We start from the raw sequence: 20,060 nt of genomic DNA, 5'->3' as shown, positions 1-20,060 counted from the left end.
GTAGGGTTGACCGTTCACTTACACTAACTAAATTGCATATTTTAAGAATGTGATGCTGTTTTACTGGGGACAGATGTGTAAATACAGATTATTTGGGTTAATTCAGAAAACCCAGAAGGGCTTTTAACACAGAAATGGTTCAAGGTTAAAGTAAGACAATTATCTGCACAGGCATGAAGGGAAATGGGCTGACCACTCTTGAAATGGGCTTGGTTTTAATAAAAAGCTCAGGATTTACCTTGGTGAGGAATGTCTGGTTTGTGCCAAATGCTCCTGTATTGATTCAGAGATCAAATTGCTTTTCTCTTACTGTAAACATTTCTCTCAGTATGGTGTCACTTCTAAACCATCCACTACAACATTTTTTCCTCTTCAATCCTAGCTTGGGTGGACAGATGTCTACAGGGAATGCTGCTCATCTCTGTGGTCTGTAATGTCTCTGATAATGTGACTATGATGCATCTTGGGGACTTCTTGAAAAGCAAGGATGATGAGCACAGCCACTTAAAATAGAAACCAGGTATTATTATGTTTAAGACAGGGGAAGGAAGAAGTTATGCAAGACTAGAGTGAAAACATGGATTTCCCAAATTCTCACATATTTTCATCTTTCATTATGATAAATATCTAAAAAGACTTTGCAAAGTCTCTTGAAAGTTCTCAGCTTAAAGTATAGAAAAAACTTTTTCAGGAAGTGCAAATGTGTGCTCTAGATATCAAGAGATGGTTCTGATGTGCACAAAAGCAATTTAGGTCAACTCCTGGGGCAGGTCCTGCAATCAGGAGGTGTTCCTACACCTTTATCCTACTGGATAAAGCTCATGTGAAAATGTGACCTCTTGCCAGCTGAAATGGAAGGGAAACCATTTCTATGTAACTTTATTTGGACAGTGGGGACTTGAGAGCTAAGGAAGGAGTTAAGCAGTGGAAAGACACAATCATGAATGAGGCTTTGCACCCAGACAGCAATGGGATCCTGATCCTGTCAGTCAAAGTCATGGCTGTGTGAGCAGCAAGAGGAAATCACAAACCCCAACCCAGGCCACACCATCCAAATCCTGGCAGTGTAACTGTATTTGTAAAATATCAGAATAAAACACATGAGACTCCATTTTCTTCGTGGTGGAAAAAGCCTATTCTTTATTCATGTAACTCATTTTTATACACTTTTACAGACCTTGTGTGGGATTCCTATTGGTTAGGAGCTTTCTTGCCAATTTATTGGTTAGTAAAAGCTATTTTACTTGTCCATCAAACCTCTCTCCTCTTAAATTGTTTACATATTTTCTTCACTGGTTCCCATGGAGTAGATTTAATGTTTATGCAGGTGCTGCTTGTTTTTCACCCAGGAATAGGTTGTTATATTAATGAACTGTTCACACCAGGATTGCTTTCACATGGCAATCTGCAAACTGCTAGCTTGACAAGGCTAGCCACTGATATAACAAAGTAGACCTGATTTTACAAAGCCTTTCTTTTATAATTTTTCTTCCTTACTGCACCAGTAAAATATGACCATGGCAGCACAACCCCTTGTATCAGCACCACTTATCTGAGCAAGGAGGTCCTTGTGCTGATAGGATTTTAATTGTGGGACTGCACTGATTCCCTTACAGTGATGTTCAACGGCAGCATTGACAGGAATTTTTCTAGGATTGCTCCACTAGTAACGCCTTTTAGAGCCCAATCACATCCTGAGGTGCCAAAAAGAGAAATAACGGGGAGCTGTGTCTTCAGAAACTGCTTATTCCTTTTAGAAAGACTTCTGCCTTTGAGCTATTCCTATGAAGAATGTTGAGATGAAGTCATTGTTTGTGCTTCAGAGCACAGCTGAGGTCAGGAAGAGGAGCATGGAGCCACCAGGGTGGGGAAGTCTAGGGACAGTTGGGTATCTTTGGTGTGGAGCTTGTAATTAGTGTGGAAAATTGCACAAGAAGAAAGAGGGAGCAAGTGGCAGATAATTGAACCTTTGGGGAACCTACAGAGAAACAGTGTTGGCATGGAACTAAAAGATTTACAGAACAGAGAAACAGTTGTTAGATAACTAGAAGCAAAAACATAACAAGAAGCAGAGATGCTCAGAGATGGATCTAGAGAGGAGTGAGCCAGGAGGAACAGGAGATGTGCACTAAGTGCTGCACTTGTATCAAAGGCTGCTTTTATCATGAGGGAGCATAGCCAAAATAGAAAACAAACAGCAGCTCAAAGAAAGCCAGAAAATACTCCTGGCAAAGAGCCAGTTTCTTTGAAGTGGATTTTCAGGGTAGGCTGGGAGAGATGTGTCCTGAAGCCAGCAGCAATGTCCAATATCCAAGGATGGTCCATCAGCAGTGCCAGCTCCTGTCAGAGTTACTTCCACACACCCTGGGCCCTGTTCCTGTCTCACCACCTCCAGCTCACCTGCTTTCCTCTCCCTGAAGGGCTGACCCCAGCATGAGCTGCCACATTGCACACACTGAGGATGAGAGAGGTGGAGGGCTGGGCACTCCTGTCACTTGGGATGCCTGGGAATCTGAGACTATAAGACTGCTAGCAGACTTGAGATAAAAACAGTTGTGTGAGGTCCTTTTGAACATCACTGCCAGAATCTTATTCCTGAGTATCTGTTCTTTCAGCAATGAATAAGTAGTCCAGAATAAGCTATTGAAGTTTATGACTTCCCTTTTTATTACACATTCAGATTAATTTTGTTCCTTAAAACTGATCTGCTGTAACTGTATTGTAATGGATATGATCATGCCATAGTCATTTCCTTAAGCTGTTTCTCCAGAGACAAGAGCTTTTCTGTATCACAGCACAGTTCCATCAAGAAGTTTGTTTCTTTAGAAGTTGACAATGCTACTGTTAGCCTTTACTTTCACTTTTCCCTTCCCTCCATTTTTGTACAATGCTCACTAGAGAAAAATGTGATTACTTATTTTAATATGCAACAAAGTGCAGTTGTTATTTTTCAGGCATACAGTTGTTCATTTAAGAAATGCACGCAACTTTCTGCTAAGAATACATAATTCAATTCTCAGTCTTTAAACAAAGTTAAATTTAGATCTGTATTTATTACACACTTTTCTTACTATTTTCTGCCAGTTTTGGAACACGTATAAAAATTTAGTTTATTTCTCTCATGGTGGATAAACCTCAAACTAACACACCACCAAAAAACTCTAACAGTGTCATGTCCCCATGAGAATCCTGCCTTGTTAAACTGCACAGAGTTTCCCATTTTTAGTTGTGTGTGTACTGGTGTTGTCTGGCTATTGGCAGCTCTTTCTGTTTACACTGGAGGAATTATCCCCCATTATTCAGGCTCGGATGATGGATGTGCATCTGTGGCCTCAGATGGGGTAGGAAGGAGGAACACAAGCATTGCATCCTCCAAAGCTGCACCGTGGACCTTGTCCCAGGGAGGCTGGGGGAGCCCAAGGACAGAGCCACTCACCAGGCTCCCACACCATGGGTTTGTTTCCAGGGGGGTCTCAAGAAAAAAAGAAAGTACTATAATTTCATTAATTTTACAAACCAGCTTCAGCCTGAGAGCTTCTGTTCTTGGTCCCACACAGCACAGGAGCTGCACGTGGGCAGGAGTGGAGCTGTGAAGGAAAACAGTTGCCACCAATGACCCAATACCCACACCACAACATTCCCTTTTTGGAAAGGGATAGCTCTGGACTCGCTGCCCAGTTGGATACATGATGTACGTGCCAGATGTCATCTCCCATTTTCCTTCACCGAGGAGGAATGCAGTTTGCAGCCTCCAAGACAGCTTGGCGATGTGAATGAAACCAACAGCATGGCAAGGACTCTAAGAAGTCACTTCAAAAGTGTGCTTGGGACATATAATGAAGCAGCAATTTCATCCAGGAAAAGTCCTGGTGTTTGTGTAAACCTCTGACGTCCTCTCGCCGAGGGGGCTGACGATGTAACATCGCATCCGCTCAGCCGCTTCAGAAAGCAGGTTTGGAGGCTTCACCAGCCCTCTTCCTCCTCACCGAGCCATGCACGTCCAATTACATACACCTGTTCCACCAGGTGAGAGACACGGTAATTGGATTCAGCTGTGAATCCATTGCGTGGATTCAACTGTGAATCCATTGCGTGGATTCAGCTGTGTGTAGTACCAGCGTGAATTTGAATCGTCTCCTCTCGTTCCACTTCCCTCCCTGCAGAGGAGTTACCGTCCCGCTCCTCACCGGCGGGATACACCAACTCCAGCACCAACGCTCCTGGGGCACGGAGAGCGGCCGTGAGGAAGGCTCGGAGCTTCCACCGCCACGGAGGCGGCTGTCAGCGGCCAGGGCGGGCGCGGAGCCCCCGGGGCGGAGGCAGGTGCGGGGGGCGGCGGCAGCGGGGGCCGGGGCTGCCCGCGGGGGCGGCGCTGCGCACCTGGGCCCGCCCCGCGCCGCGCTCGGCGGCAGCGCCGGGGTCGTGCGGCCGGAGCGGAGCCGGAGCCGGAGCCATGGCCCGGGGCGGCGGGGGCCCGGCGCCCTGAGCGGCGCCATGCGGGGCCGGCTGCTGGCGCGGCTGCGGCGCCGGAGGCAGCTGCGGCTGCTGCTGGCCCTGGGCGCGCTCGCCCTCGGGCTCTGGGCCGCCTACCTGGAGCTGGTGGCGGCGGCCGGCGGCGGGGCTGCCCCGGAGCGCAGTGAGTGATCCCCGGCAGCGGGAACGGGAGGGAGCGGGAGGGTCCCGTTCTTCGCAGCCCCGGCATCCTGCGATCCTCGGCAGCCTGCGATCCTCGGCAGCCCCGCGGAGGTCGGAGCGCGGCTTTGGCCCCCGGGAGCGGCCGGGCGCTGGGGCTTCCCTTCCCTGCTTTTGGCCTTGCCTCTTGGCTCTCACTCCCTCTCTGCCGGGAGACCTACCCAAAGCTGACCGTGTTGGAGCTATAGAGCCCGGAGCCGCGGCTTTGAGATGTCTCTCGTTCTTGGTGCGAACCCGTAAGGCAGCAGAGATGCTTCTTTGAAGGCGGCTTTGATGCGAGGAGCAGGAGGGGATGCGCGCCCGGGAGAGGCGCCCTGCCTGCCCGCTAACGGGCTCGCTGCGAGCGAACTTTGGGGAGTACAGCAACGAGCTGCGCTTTGCTCGCTGAAATAGAGGAAAACTCTGTCAGTGTCGTGTGTTTTTTTGCCCTTCTCTTTTTTGAGTTATAGAAAAGTTTCGAATGACTCATGGTTTGGTAAAAGCCTGTGATGTTGCTGCTGTTTATTAAACCGTGTCAGTACTCGGTACTAATATAAATTGAAAGTATGTTTAGCTACATGTTAGTGTTTAACTGTTGATACTTTCCAGTGTATTGGTGATTTCATTACGTGTTATAAACCTCCTAATTTATACTCCCACGAGTCAGGCTTGGTTTCAGTCTTAAAGCTTTGGACTGTGGCTGGTGCAAGGAGCACCATGAATGTCTACTCCCACAAAGTCCATTACAAGACTTCAGCTTGTATATTTGTTCTGTATTATGTATGATATTAAGGCTAAAAGCACGTATTTATTGTTCCAGCAGAGTACAGATCTGATTTTTTTTGTCTAGGATAAATCCTCTAGTAATAATCCTCTTTTTATGCTTGGTGGAATGAGAAGGTGAATTGCCCTGTGAGTCTGCTTTGCATTACATCTTTCGTGCAATCTCACCATGCCTTTTACTGTACATCCCTTTGGCAAAACCCCACCAAAAATGCTTAGAGAAGATTTGTACAGGTGGGCAGAGGGCTGGTGTAGAAACAAGGGAGAAAACAACTGAGAAGTATTTAAAGTAGTGGTTATGAGGAGAGAGGGGCTGAGTCGGGTGTTTGGAGTTGCACAGCTGATGGTCCTTTCATTGCCAGCAATGCAGAGGGAGAAGGAGGGTGAAGCAGAGATGTGCAGCAGAAAACAACTTTCTTAGCGAATTGGATTATTCCTCTTTGCTCTAAGGCAGGATTATTTTTACATCTCTGTTACAAAAGTCATTCTGTTTTAAGACTGAAACTGGAAACAGTGAGATGGCTGCAGTTACTACCAACCAAAACAGAACATGAACAAAATAATTGCATTATATTAAAGTTCAATTATATAAAATTCCAGATTCTCTCAAATCTACCAGAGACGTTGCTGCTCATTGCAAACAGGAGGTATTTAAATGCTTCTGGAAAGGGTGGGAGGGTAAAATCCTCTGACAGGCAGTTCCTCATGGCTCAGCATCACAGGGGGCTGTGGTCACACTGGGCACTTGGTGTCGTTTTCTTGGCCTTGCAGCCAGAATCCTGGAACCTGCTAACAGGAGGAAGGTTAATCTGTGACCTTCCTCACCCTTCCTCTTGCCCTGCTGCCTCTAAAAGCCTGTTTTGTTGTAAGAGAAATCAGAAATCCGAGCAGAAGACAAATAGTATTTGTTTTGTTCTGGCTGTTGAAACTAAGTAATATTTTCTTCTTGGGGGAGAGAGATGGCTGTGTTTGTGACTCCATGTGGTGACTCTTTCCTGGATCCTGGGAAGCTGAGGAGGGGAGTGACTCTGCAAGCAATTAATAGTTTTTGCCTTGTTTCTGCATTGTTTTCTGTTGCATGTCCCAGGTGGGAGCCCTATTGTAAATCACTCCTGGGACCAACCAAGAGCTGCCACCCCAACTTAGCTGATGCAACAGTTATTAATGATAAAATGCAAAAGCTCTTTATTGGGCAATTTTTCTAGACAAAAGGCTAAAAGGCTCTTCCATTGGGGCCAAAAAGGTGTAAAGCTGTTGGGCTTGAAAGATCTGCAGGAGATCACTGTTTCCATCTCCTGTGCCTGTAATGGAGTTTCTTCTTGCCACTCTAAAAGGCATTATAGTACAGCCTGTGTATGGAAAGCCAGATTTGTTATTCTCTTTCCAGAAAAGTGAGTCTCCCTCTTGCAAAGCTGTAAGGACTCAGAGAAAATATTGCTCTTCCTCTCAGCCCTGCATGAGATGGAGCACAAGCCCCTGTGATGTCCCCACAGCATCCCTGCTCTCAAGTCTCAGAGCAAGTCTCCAGGCATGGTGGATCCTCCTGAGCTTTGTGCTCCTCTCCTTCTCTTACCCCCCAGGTCAGTGTGTGCTGGAGAGAGCAGATCCACACCCAGGGATGGGTGTTTGAGTAAGTGATGCTGAAAAATTGGGGCCCTGACTGTCCTCTCTTGAGGTCTGTGCAGCTCTGCTGTGCAGCAAAGTCAAGCAGGTAAAATAGTTTGGATAAAAGTGAATGAGGAGTTTAGGAGAATATCCTGTAATCATCAGCATCATGAAGCATGATGCTTCATCACCATGTGCTGGGAGAGTCTCTGGCCTGAGGAAAGCTTTGCTGTAATGTTAAAGTGAAAGGTTGTGAGGATCAGCCTGAGGTGCAGAACTTGTGCCTGGTGTACACCATGGCTTGGCATTTCTGTGTGCCAAAGCTGATTGGGAAAGTTGAGCTTTCAGGGAGGTTGGGATGGGCTGGGCAGACACAGAGGATAATATGGGCTCTTGTGAGGGATGGCTTTCCTTTGAAGGTGATGCTGAAATGAGTAGTTGGTCAGGTAAAGGAAAGTAACTTCTTTTTCTCCTTGTGATGTGAGTGTATTAAGGTGATGTTCTTACATATTCTTTCCAGGGAGCCTTGTTGGCAGGATTGTTTGCTCATGGGTAGGGAGGGTGTTTCTGTTCTTGTGGGGTTTGCCATCTGGTTCTTTTTTTTTTTAACTGAGCATGTTTGGCTGGTTTGCTGCTCAATAGGTGTTTATAGGAATCTTAAACATGTTTACAGCTGAGTGAAGAGAAACAAGCAGCCTGCTGTGAGCTGAAGGATGGGCACACTCTCCTCACGTGGAATGTGGCCTGTTGTCATCCAAAACAAGTTTTAACAGGCAGGACACTGCCTCCCTGCCAGGAAACCCAGAGAGCTGGAGACAGTCTATTTGCTGCTGCTGCTGACAAGCACTAACCTCTCTGGAGTGGGCTCTCCACTAGGAATGTTTTCCTCATCTTTATGAGCTGCTACACAGCACACTTTGCTCCTGCTGGAGATGGGGAAACTTTATTATTTAAAGAGGTGTTGGGGAGGGAGAAAACACAGAGGTCTGGAGAGCAAGTTCTGCATCCTGCCTTTACTGCTGTTATTCAGGGCAGGGAGAGGTCTTTGCTCAGGAAAAACCCTCGTCCCAAAACACTGCCACTTCCCAGAGCTGCTGCAGTGCTGTTTGGATGGAAGAAGTGGTGGGTCTGACAACTCCTCCTGCTCCCTCTTTTTTTCTCTTCTGTGCCCAGCAGTGCCTCATCTTGCCCCCTGTGCAGCAGGGTATGACTGAGGGAGTGAGGCTGGTGTCAGTGGGCTGTGTTTGCAGAAAAATCTTGTGTCAGCATAGTGAAAACCCAGCCCCATCCCTGTAGAAACTTGGAGGTGAGGTCATTCCCAGCCATTGCTATGCAGAACGTGTTTTTTTCTGCTGCAAAGTCCATGGTATTTCAGGAGTCTATAAATCACTTGTACTGATTTCTTTTATCGCAGGTTTGTGCTCAGTGTCACACTGAGCCAGGCACAGGGAAGGTGTTCAGGATCAGGTTGGAATCCTCGGAGGTGCAGCTTGTAGGAACAAGGGGTTGGGGGCCCCTTTCTTAACCTGCCCTTCCCAGCTGCTTTGACCTACCCCCATTCCTCCACATTTGATTGTTGTGAGTAAATAGCACTGGGAGTGTGTTATCTTCCTATCTTGGATTGTGGTGGTGGTTAGTGTCTGGTTTAGGATTTCAGACTGCTGCTTTGCTAACTCAGGAGTGCATATTCCCATTCTCTAAAGTGGAAAATTGGAGGGTTCAGAAGATACCAATAAAGAAGTCCTTACAGCAAGACTTCCAACTCCCCTGTATGTAGATCTTCGCTATCCCTTTGCTTTCCCAGAACATTGGCTTCTTATTCCTTCGCCATGATGAGTTCTGACCTTCAGGCATCCAGGCCACTACAGAGCAGTGCAAATTACCCCAGTATTGATGTGAATGGGCAGGTGAATGTGTTTGTGTGAGAAAAGTGTCTGCCAAAAGGTGAAGTTCGACATTTGATGTAATGTATCACCTTCCTCCTGTTGCCTGTGTGCACACACCCCTTGAGGAGCACACCTACACCTGCAGGTTCATTCCCATGCTCATGGCTGGCTCCTGCAATCCCTCACACACCATCTCTCCTGCCTGGGCACGCACGGTATCGCTCTCCTGCTGAGCTCATTGCCCCCAGGATTCCTCACTGCACGTGGGGAGAAACGGGGCCATGCGGTGTCTGAAGGGTGTATTTCCTCTCTCTGCAAGATGTTCGCCCAGGTATCCCCCTCAAAATACACCCTGCTGAAGGGAGTGTCTGTCATGAAGCCTGCATGTGGTGTTTGTGTGCTTAGAGGACACTGGTGAGGCAGCGCTATTCCCAAAACACACTGTGGGCCTATAGCTATGAATGTCTGAAGTGTGTATTTCCTCTCTGTGCTGTTAGCCCAGGTATCCCCCTCACAACACCCCTGGGGAAGGGAGTGTCTGTACCATGGAGCCTGGACATGGTGTTTGTGTGCTTAGGACATTTGTGAGGCCTTTGCTCACAGGGCAGCACCATTCCCAAGGCACATTGTGGGCCTATGGCTGGGGGGAGAGGGATGTCTGAAGTGCGTATTTCCTCTGTGTGCAAGTTAATTCAGGTATCCCCTTGCTGAAGGGAGTGTCTGTACCATGGAGCCTGGATGTGGTGTTTGTGTGCTTAGGACAATGGTGAGGCAGCACAATTCCCAAAGCACATAGTGGGCCTATTGAAACATGTCTTTCCTCTCTGTGCTGTTAACCCAGGTATCTCTCTCAAAACACCCCCTCCTGAAGGGAGTGTCTATGCCATGAAGTCTGGACATGGTGTTTGTGTGCTTAGAAGGACACTGGTGAGGCCTTTGCTCTCAGGGCAGGACCATTCCCAAAGCATACTGTGGGCCTGTAGCTGTGAGGGGAGGGATGTCTGAAGTGTGTATATCCTCTCTGCAAGTTAACCCAGGTATCCCCCTCAAAGCACCCCTCCTGAAGGGAATGTCTGTGCCATGGAGCTTAGGACACTTGTGAGGCCTTTGCTCTCAGGGATCCGTGCCAGGCAGCCCCATTCCCAAAGCACACTGTGGGCCTGTAGCTGTGGAGGGAGGGATGTGCCCTGCAGGTGATGCAGGGTTCCTGCCAGGGGTTCAGGATGACCAGAGGTGCTGGGGCATCCTGCTCTGTGTGTGTAAGGGATCCAGCATCCCCAGCCCATGGTCACAGCCCAGACTGCTCCAACAGGCTCCAGGGAGAGCCCAAGGTGTCACCGTTAGGTTGGATGTGACATACACATGTGATCAGGGTGTAAGAAGAAAAAAGGTTTTTATTCTGCATGTTCTCCAGCTTATATACTCTTAACAAAGTGTGATCTTCATTGGTGCAAAGCAATTAACATCAGTATAATTGGCAAAAGTTTTACAGAAATTTAATAAGGCAGGTATACGCATCTACTTGTGCACATAGCCTAGCTTACAAAAATTTTGATGTATCTTTTCTAATCTGCTTCCATGCCGATGGCCTTGTCTTCCTCCTTGCTATCGATACACTCGAAAATCAACAATTGTTATTTCTTCTATTAACTCAGCTTTGCTTGCAAGCCAGCTGTCAAACCCCTCCATACCAGGGTTACAGGAAGCAATGTGGATCACCCTGGAGCTTGGTTGGGTATTACAGGGACCTGTTGAAGGTCTCCATGGTGAGAGAAGGACGGTGAATCTTGTTTCTCGATCAGAAGGCTGGATTTATTGATATATGATATATAATACATTATGACTATGCCAAAAAGAATAAAGAGAGAAGTTTGCAGAGCTGCTGCTGAGCTAAGAATAGAAAGAAAGAATTCTATAACCAAGTTGTGTCCAGGAACTCTGTCCCTAGCTTGCACTTGTGATTGGCCCTTAATTATAAATATGGGAACATGAACCAATCACCAATCAAAATAGGTGCATCCTATTGCATTCCACAGCAGCTGATAACAATTGTTTACATTCTCTTCTGAGGCCTCTGCCTTCCAGAAGACGCAGAAATCTGAAAGAAAGGATTTCTGTGAAAAAATGTCTGTGACAGTTGGGAGGTTCATTAGTGCAGCAGGTGGGGAAGCCCAGATCTCAGGTGGCTGTGCCATGCTTGTCCTGGGCCAGAACATCCCTGCCCTGCTGCTGGAAAAGGTGCTGCAGGTAGGGTATGAACCTGGTGCTTTTTCACCACTTGACTTCCAGTCAGGTGGGTGTTTGTTTTCTTGGAACTTGGCCTGCAGTTTGTCTGGCCTCAGCAGATCCCCAAATAATTTGCCAAGATTACATACCACCTTTATAAATAAACTCTTGTGTCATCTCTTCATGTACTCATGTTAACTATGACAGATTTTTGTAGTGGTGTGCCAGAACAGCATGTTTTCCTGCACACACCTTCCTGTCATGAGTGGGACAGGATTAGAATGGCTTGGATCCCACAGGGGTAGCCTCCTGTGCATCTTCCCCCACACCACAGGGGCAGGGCTGAGGAATGATGGCAGAGGACTGATGCTGTCTTCTGGAGATGTTTCTGTGTGCTGCAGTAACAGAGAGGCTCTGCCTTCTCCTGCAGGTCCAGGCAGATGTGAGGGAAGATGGACATCATCTTTCACCTGCTGGTTTGAAATTACTGACATCTGCAGGATGGAGAAAGGCAGGATGCTGTCCTGAGGACAGAGACTGCCTTGTAGGTTCTGGCACTTGGGAATGGAGTAATTATGGGGTTGTTCCTCCTAGCCTCAGGAATTTATATATTTTGTTCAGTTTCCCTTTCCTATTTGTTCTTGCTCTGCACTGATATTGCCTCTTGCAGTCACTTCCCAATTCCACTGCTTTTATTTTTTGACTTGCAGTAATAGCTGAGAAAGACTTTCCAGAAAAGGAAATAAGCTGGCTGATTTACATATGGTGTGAGATTTCAGAAGGAGCCATGTGCCTTGGGTGGAAACAGTTGTGAATCTGGGCCTTGGAGACTCACCCTTTTCATGATGTTAGAAATTCACAGCCTGTGTGTGTCATGAGCCAAGCCAGAGCACACTGGGATCTTGACCAGAGCTGCTCTGTGTTTCTGTTTTCCTGAGAAGACTTTCCCATGACAAAGTGCAAAGGCTTTTGATCTTCCTGATCTGGAGGGAGTTCCTGATGCTTTGAGATGCTTTGATGGTCTGGGATTGTGCTGACATTAAGTTCTCCTAAGACATCACAGGAAAATAATTTGTGTTGCCATAATAAATAATTTAAATCAGCTACACAGAATAATAATATTCAAGCAGTCGGTCTTTAGGATGTTGAATCATTTCAGACAATCCAAAGATTTTGGGTGGACTTAAGTCCTCTTGAAGCATCAGTGCCCCTCAAAAGATCACTAATACTGATTTTATAACTTCCTAAGGCTTAGTTATTTCAGCATTCTCTATTTCCCATTTGAGTTGTCCTGGGGGCTTTTTGAGGGGGAAAAGAGGTCAATGTGTTTTTTTTCCCCCAGCTTCTGAAAGATGGGGATTAAGCTGTCACAGATTACTTTACAGTGTAGGTCTGATAGCCTTATGTGGCAAAATTGTCCCGTCTGGGGCTATTTTTCCTTTTCCATGTCACTGTCTTCCGTCAGAGATACAAATGGCAAGTCTCAGGCCTTTGCATCATCCACAGGGCCTTCCCTTCTTACTCCAGTGACCTCGATGTTAATTTCTGACAGTTCAAATATTCTTTCTTTGTTTATTTTTATCAGTTGGAAATTGACAGCCAGTGCTAGTCAGTAATGTAGAAACACTGAACACAGATCAAAAGCTTGACTGTAACAGGCATGTGTCACCTTTTTGACTGTCTTTTCCTCGTGTGTTCTGAGTTGCGAGATTAGGAACTAGTAGCCATACATGGCAGCCTGTGTTTCACTGAAATAGGTGAATTCACACTCACTAAACAGTAGTTTATTGTCACATACTGTTGAATTCCATTCACCAGTAAAAGTATTTTATCTGTCATTGCCTGTGATGGCTACATTATTGCTTAGTAGAGCTCTCTTGGAGTGGGGATAATCTACATTTATAATTCTATGTATTTTTTCCTGCCATTCTTAGTAAATCTTTTTACCTCTCCTTGAAGAGGCTATTTATTTATTTCCATGTCATTAATGTGGGCTTGGCCCATACATTTGGTGTTGGCAACTCCCAACATCTTTCTCAGAGTTGCCACTCATTTCAGCCTAGTTGAGATGTCTGCAGCCCTTCTTGTAAATACTTCACTTCCTAAACTAGTTTTATTTATATTTCATAATGCAATTTTCTGTAAAATTGCAGGAGTCATGTCTGGGTGTTATTAACCCCATCTGAGCTGCAAAACAAAATTTATAATGGGCTGAGAAGATCCTGTCCAGACCACCCTGTGCTAACAGCCTCCACTGCAGCAGCTCACTCTGCAGTAGCTGCCACAGTCCATGTTTTGTTGTAAGCAGCCCAGTTGGGAGTGTTTTGTTTGTTTTTCATCAAAAATGCAAAATAAACAATCTGCCAAACCCAAATTTTTCCATTGAACCCGACTGAACTATAATTTCCAGAGGTGTACCTTGGTAATAATTGTCTGCTTTACATGAGGAGTAAATAGCAATTGCAAAATGAGGCTTCTCTCATGTCTTGAAAACATCAATGCCTGCTTGTCAGAGTGAATTCTGTGACCAGCAGTTCTGCCCCACAGCCTGTACTCTCACAGCAATGGGAGGGAGTAGTTAGCTGCATCTACTTGGAAATTCAAAGTAACATCCAAGCCAAGGGGTTAAGAACAAAGGCATTAGTAAGTTCTTTCCCAGCTTGTGTGTTGCTTCTTTTTCTTGTTAGGGGAACAACAACAACAACAAAAAGGCAGTGAGAAGGTTTGTTTTTTAAATCTAGAGTGGAGAAAGGGTGAAGCTTGAACCTCTGTGGGATTCCTGTTGTGCCAGCACAGTGGCCAGAGGGAGGCTGAGCCTCATCTCCCTGGGAGCACCTCTGCTGAGTGTGGGGAGCTGAACATTTGCAGGGAAAAGCATCACAAAGGACCGCATTCCCCCTCCCTGTTCCCCAGAATATTATAAGCACCATCTCATCCAGGAAATCCCAGGCATGAGCTGAGGAGGAGGCTGAAGCCTAAAGCACCTGAGAGGAGGTGGAGGGCAGCCCAGGGGGCAGCAGAATGGTGTGAACCCCAGGAAAGGGGCAGGATGTGCAGGTGGGATCCCCAGGGAAGGGGCAGGATGTGCAGGTGGGATCCCCAGGGAAGGGGGAAGGGGCAGGATGTGCAGGTGGGATCCCCAGGGAAGGGGCAGGATGTGCAGGTGGGATCCCCAGGGAAGGGGCAGGATGTGCAGGTGGGATCCCCAGGGAAGGGGCAGGATGTGCAGGTGGGATCCCCAGGGAAGGGGCAGGATGTGCAGGTGGGATCCCCAGGGAAGGGGCAGGATGTGCAGGTGGGATCCCCAGGGAAGGGGAGGATGTGCAGGTGGGATCCCCAGGGAAGGGGCAGGATGTGCAGGTGGGATCCCCAGGGAAGGGGCAGGATGTGCAGGTGGGATCCCCAGGGAAGGGGCAGGATGTGCAGGTGGGATCCCCAGGGAAGGGGCAGGATGTGCAGGTGGGATCCCCAGGGAAGGGGAGGATGTGCAGGTGGGATCCCCGGGAAAGGGGCCCTTAACCTCCTCCCCAGCCTCTTCCTTCTCTCGTAGTGGATCATCTTTCATGGCACAGATATCCCAGCTTCCCAAACAGCCATCCTTGGCCCTATAATTGCCTCATGCTGTGAACCCTTGCTGCCTTCTGTTCTGGGCCCTATAACCACAGGGACTGTGGCTGCTTTCCCACAACTCCCTCAGCTTCCAGGGTGTTCAGAACAGAGGTGTTCCACAGCAGCAAGTTTGTGCCCACTTTTTTGGGGGACGGCAGATAGGGACACAAAGGAAAAATGAGAGATGCCATCAGCCACATGGTAGCAATAGTAAATATCTACATGGAACTAAATTCATTTGGATTCTAGAAAGATTTTCAGCACTAAACACAGTCTGAATGGTGGATTGTGGAAAAAGGTTTTGCTAAGTTGGTGCTTGGTTTGTCTCCACGTGCTGGCTGGACCAGCAGCTATAAGCACCTGAACCCCCAGAAGTGATTTGGTGTGCACCATCATTCTCCTCTGCCCTCTCAGGCAGGGGCAAAACCCTCTTTATACAGGTGTTTAATTAATCAGGACCTCAGCAGTCCTGGGTTTGTGGGATGAGGAGCATAGCAGAGCTTGTTTCATCACCTTTTTTTGCCCATGTGCCTTGGCTGCTCTGTCCCTGTCACCAATTCCCAGGGCCATTCCTGACCCTGCTCTTTTTCAGCTGCTTCCTCAGCCAGGAAGAACTTTGTAAGTTGCATGAGTTGAAGGACGCTTGTACTGCTCCGTGTTTTGCTATGTTAGGAGCTTATTTATACTTGAAAAGATCTATTCTAATTCTGTCTCTGCTGTTTTGGTTCCTTTTTCTTCAGGGAATTGCACACACTTTGTGGTACCAGGGTTTGACAGAATTTAACCTTGGTAATGGGTGTTTTCCTTTTCCATGGAATTACTGGCTGATGATCTGTATTTACTTGTTCACCTTGCTCACCTGCTCCAGTAGTGGAGCTAAGATTGTCAGCACTGAGCCTGAATTTAATTTGCTTTTTCTGCCAGTGCCTTTCATCCATTGGCAGCTTCTCTCTTGCTGGCATGGCATAATAAATGCCTCCACCTTTCTAGTTCCTTTCCCTTCTCCCTGATCCCTCATCTTCATCCCTGCTGCTACTCTGGAGAAGTGCTGATGTTGCTAGCACATCTCTGCACTTGTGATTCCTCCCAACATACCACCCTTCCTTGCAGGTCTCTCAAGGCTTTTCCAGGCACATTTGGGGGTAGGGAAGAGGGTCCTTGATGTGTGCTGGGGGGCAGGGGAAGGTGCACTCCCTCTTTGAACTCCTGCTGTAGCCTGCCTCAGTCTGGCCAGTATTATTTCAGTTTGTCTGAACTGTCTGATCGCTGTCTGCATTCCATCAGCCCCAGCCATGTGGCCGATTTCCTTTGCTTTGCAAATTGTAATTGCTCTGCCAATTAACTCTGGGTCTTCCAGTACACTTTCTTAAGTGCTTTTTCCCAAAACTTCATGCTTCCCAAAAGGCATGACTAGTTGGAGTTTTTCTTCCTGTTTTTTTTTTGTTTGTTTGTTTTTGTTTTTTCTTTTTTTGGTTGTTGCTTTTTGGCTTTTTTTGTTTTGGTTTTGTTGTTTTGTTTTTGGTGGGGTTTTTTGGTTTTTTTTGTTTATTTTTAAAATATTCTTTGTAAGTTTTGTTTTCACCTTTTTCTTATAACTCTTCGTTTGCATTTGATACACAACACAGGCAGATCGAGGAGGGAAAGAAGCATTTTAGCAAGTTTGGCAGCTCATGCAGAAGTAGAGGAAGAAAGAAAACTGGAAGGTAAAATCAGCAGAAGAGGAAGCATTTAAAAGTACGATGACAGGAATTATTTAGCAAAAGTAAGGGGTGGCCAAAAATGGGACATAGTAAGATGAGTGTCAGAACAGAGTGATCACAAAATGCCAGTGGCCCCTAAAATATTGTAATGTTTATGGAACTGAAAGCTACGTTAGAAGGAAATACTTGGGGTTTCAGTGGAGCAGAGATCAAAAAGAGAGATGTAGAAAGAAGAGGGTGCAGAATAAACCACTATTTTAGGTTTAAAAGAGGTGGAGAAAAATACCTGGATAAAACTTACAGAAGCTTGTGGGAATCACAAGCTACTCTACCAGGATGGGTAAGAATGTATTTGGTGTCATAAGGGTGTTTGGTGCCTTGAAAATCAGTAGTATGATGGCTTTTTGCTGTGGTTAGTTTCTGTGTAGGGCATTGTGCTCAGTGCTGCAGATGCTGCTCTTGACTGGCAGAGTGTGGTTACCTGGTTTGTCCTGGATGTCATAGAAATGCACAGCACTTTGTCAGCTTTTTCTGCAGAAAAAGATTTGGTAATATAGTCAGGACTTTTTTATGTACCCCTCCTTATTTTCAAAGGATGTAAAGTCCATTTTCCTCCAAGTACAGCGAAAATTGAATAAGAGATGCTTGGTTTGCACATAGGCTATGGTTCATGGTCAGGTAGCATTTAATCCAGAAACTCTCTGAATTTGCTGAGGTTCATGCTACCTCTGCTCCTTTCATAATCCTCAGGGCCCCCTTCCTGCCTTGCCATGCCTTTTGGGGCTTTTCCTCTTACACAGAGGGACAGGGGCTGTTTGCTGGAACCAGTGCAAGTTTGCATCTGGACACGGGGAAATTCTCCCTGCTCACCTCCCACCCCAAGCACTGATTCACACAGCAGGGTCTGCAGCATTGCAGACTCAGCAGCGAAGGCATCCCATCCCTGGGTAGGGATTCTGTGGCAGGCAGCATGCTGGAGAAGGGACCATTATGGGAAGGAGCCAGACCAGGCTCTTCTATGAGCAGTGTTGATGCTTGTTCAGTGTGACACACTGGCATCCAGTGTGCACCACCTCCAGGGCTGTCCCAAAGTGTGTAAAACTCGTGGCATCCTGTTGCAGGTTTGCAGCCTCAATTATTCCTCTGGGCAGAACAAGAGTCCCCTGGGAGCTGCAGTTTGTCCTTGCTCCATCTGTCTCTCAGCCATGGGGAGGGATTTGCCTCAGCCCACAGCAGTGTGGCACACCCTGCCCTCACCTCGGTGCTGCCCAGCTCTCCACAGCTCAGCTGCTGCTGCTTGGGTGGAGAGCCAGAGGCTAAAATTAGCAGGGAACTCTTCTCTTGCCAAGTGCTGTGTCTGACCCAGCTGGGCCTGGCAGGGTAGAGAGGAAAACACTCTTAAATCTCTCCACACAGAGCACCCTGCGTGCCTGCTGCCTTCTGGGAGGGCTCCCTGCAAGGGATGCCTTGCCCCAGGGATGCTGGAGCAGTTGGGAGAGCAGGGTAATGCCAGGACAGTCCTGGGACATGGTAGGAAATCCTGATTCTCAGAATGGTGTTCCTTCTTGTTCTCCTTTGGAATGCCATATAACAGCTGGGGAGGCCAGCTCTTGCTCCTGGGCACTTTCAGGGCTTCAGGCGTATCCTCGCTTGTGGAAAGGTTTTCTGGGCAAATGAGGGGTTTGGCTGCCCTAAGAAAATTAGTGTCTGTTCACCACTGCTAGCCTGCCAGAACAAGCTGCTAGAGATTTCACTGCCCACCCTAAATGAGAGCTTGTTTGTTCTCTATTACAGGGTGGCCTGGTGGTTACAGCACATATTAGGGTGAACAGGGACCTAGGCCAGTCTTGTCTCTGCTGCTGAGCAGCCAAGGCTTTGGAACAAGCTGCTTTGACCTCCCATGCCTCAATTAGGCTCTATGTCAAAGGTGTCAGTGACAATTGTTATTTATTCTTTTAAAATACTTAATGTTCATGAATGAAAAAGCATTCACTGGGCTCCAAATGCGTTCACTGCAAGGGGAGAGCCTCTTGTTTCATTATTTTGCAGGGCCCAGCCTGCCCTGCTTGTTTGGCTTCCCCAGGCATGCTGCCACTCTGCCTTTTGTGAACCACCTCTGCCATTGTGTGTAAAGCAGGGGCAGGAACTTGTCTGGGCCCCCAGAATACAGATCTCATCTCTGACCTTTCCCATTCATTGCACTTGCCTGAACTGCACAGCCTGGGGCAAAAAAAGGGGTGGAAAAATGCAGCTGAGCTGAGGACTTGGTCATTAAACCCTTTTCCTTTAATGCCTTTAATTCCTTTTTCCAAGGCCATTGGGTAGAGCTGTCTGCAGTGGGTGCCAGGGCAGCACAATGGCAAAGTGTGACCATTGCAGGCAGAACTACCAAGGAGAACAATCTGAGGGACACCATGGGTGGGGTGCAGCAAAATGAGCACCTCTTGACAGCCTAAAAAAAGCCTAAAAAAGATCAGAGTAATGTTGAGGTTTGCATTGGAATTTGGGTTTTATCTGCAATGGGTAATGGATACTGCTTCTAGGGAAAGCTGGACCAGATGCAGAAAAAAGAAAAGAAAGGAGGAAGGCATGTTCACAGTTTGTCTGGTGGCTAATCCTGCTAAAAGGGATGTGAAATTCCTCTTTTCCTGCAAATAGCAGAGAAATGGGAGCAGCTGGGATAGCTGCACTAGCTGTCTTCTGCATTTGACCAGCCAACTTGGAAAGTGGCCTCTCTGTATCTGGAATTGTACAGATGATGTGTGCCAGCCCTCTGCCAGGTCTCCATCACTTTAGGTGGACAGGGAAGAGAGAGAGCTCCAGGATGGAGTGGATGTGGAATGACAGGGTCCCCCCTTGCTCTTGTCTCAGCTCTAGGCACAGGTGCCTCCCTCCTCTGTGGTTTCATGCTGGTGAAGTAAAGGAAACAAAATTGTCAAATGGATCTCTGGCTTCACTTTCCTTTTCCCTGCTGGAGGTGGAGTGAGCACTGTCTGTGTAGAGGACATCAAGGTATTTTTAGCATGGGTGACGAAAGGCAGAGTATAAAATACATGGGCAAATATGCAAGAGGACCTGCTCAGGGCTACTGTTTCTGCTGGAAAGGATTTATTTGCCTGAAACCCAGCAAGGTGAAGAAAGCACCACTTCCTTTCACCACAGGCTGGGTAAAAGGCAGCTGTGTCTTGCTCTTCCCTCGCACACAAATCTGGCAAGTCCTAGCAGAGAATTTTTCTTGGTGCTGGCAGCTCCTGGCTCTGTGTGCTGGCAGTGGGAGTGCAGGAGGGCTGGGCATGGAGCAATCCTGTGGGGCAGTGATGGAAAAGTGGCTTTTTCCTGCACTTGCTGGTTACAGTGAGAGTGACCTCCTTGCCCTTTGTGATCATCATTTACTGAGAAGTGGGTGAAGTGCTTTTTCCATATTCCCTTCCCATTGCTGAACTGTTTTGATGCTGACTGCTGGCAAAAATACAAATTTCTAAGCAGATAGCCACTGGAAATGGCCTGGCTTTGCTGTCTGAGGCTGTCCAGGAGGAGCCTGTGTTCCAGCTCTGGGCTCCCTGTCTGTGCCAGTCAGGCT

At 47.3% G+C, this 20,060-nt stretch overlaps 1 protein-coding gene across 1 annotated transcript in view; it reads left to right on the top strand.

The window, feature by feature from the left end:
• The first annotated feature begins 3,686 nt into the window (after positions 1 to 3,686).
• B4GALNT3 (beta-1,4-N-acetyl-galactosaminyltransferase 3) overlaps positions 3,687 to 20,060 on the top strand; it is a 59,017-nt gene continuing 42,643 nt past the window's right edge. The window contains exons 1-2 of the mRNA XM_058805182.1: positions 3,687 to 3,691; positions 4,164 to 4,636. Of these exons, the coding sequence (XP_058661165.1) occupies positions 3,687 to 3,691; positions 4,164 to 4,636 (478 nt within the window). The remainder of the gene's footprint in view (positions 3,692 to 4,163; positions 4,637 to 20,060) is intronic.

This window comes from Ammospiza caudacuta, chromosome 5 (assembly GCF_027887145.1).
Source record: "Ammospiza caudacuta isolate bAmmCau1 chromosome 5, bAmmCau1.pri, whole genome shotgun sequence".
In the NCBI taxonomy this organism is placed as follows: domain Eukaryota; kingdom Metazoa; phylum Chordata; class Aves; order Passeriformes; family Passerellidae; genus Ammospiza; species Ammospiza caudacuta.
This window is presented reverse-complemented; position numbering and strand designations above follow the sequence as displayed.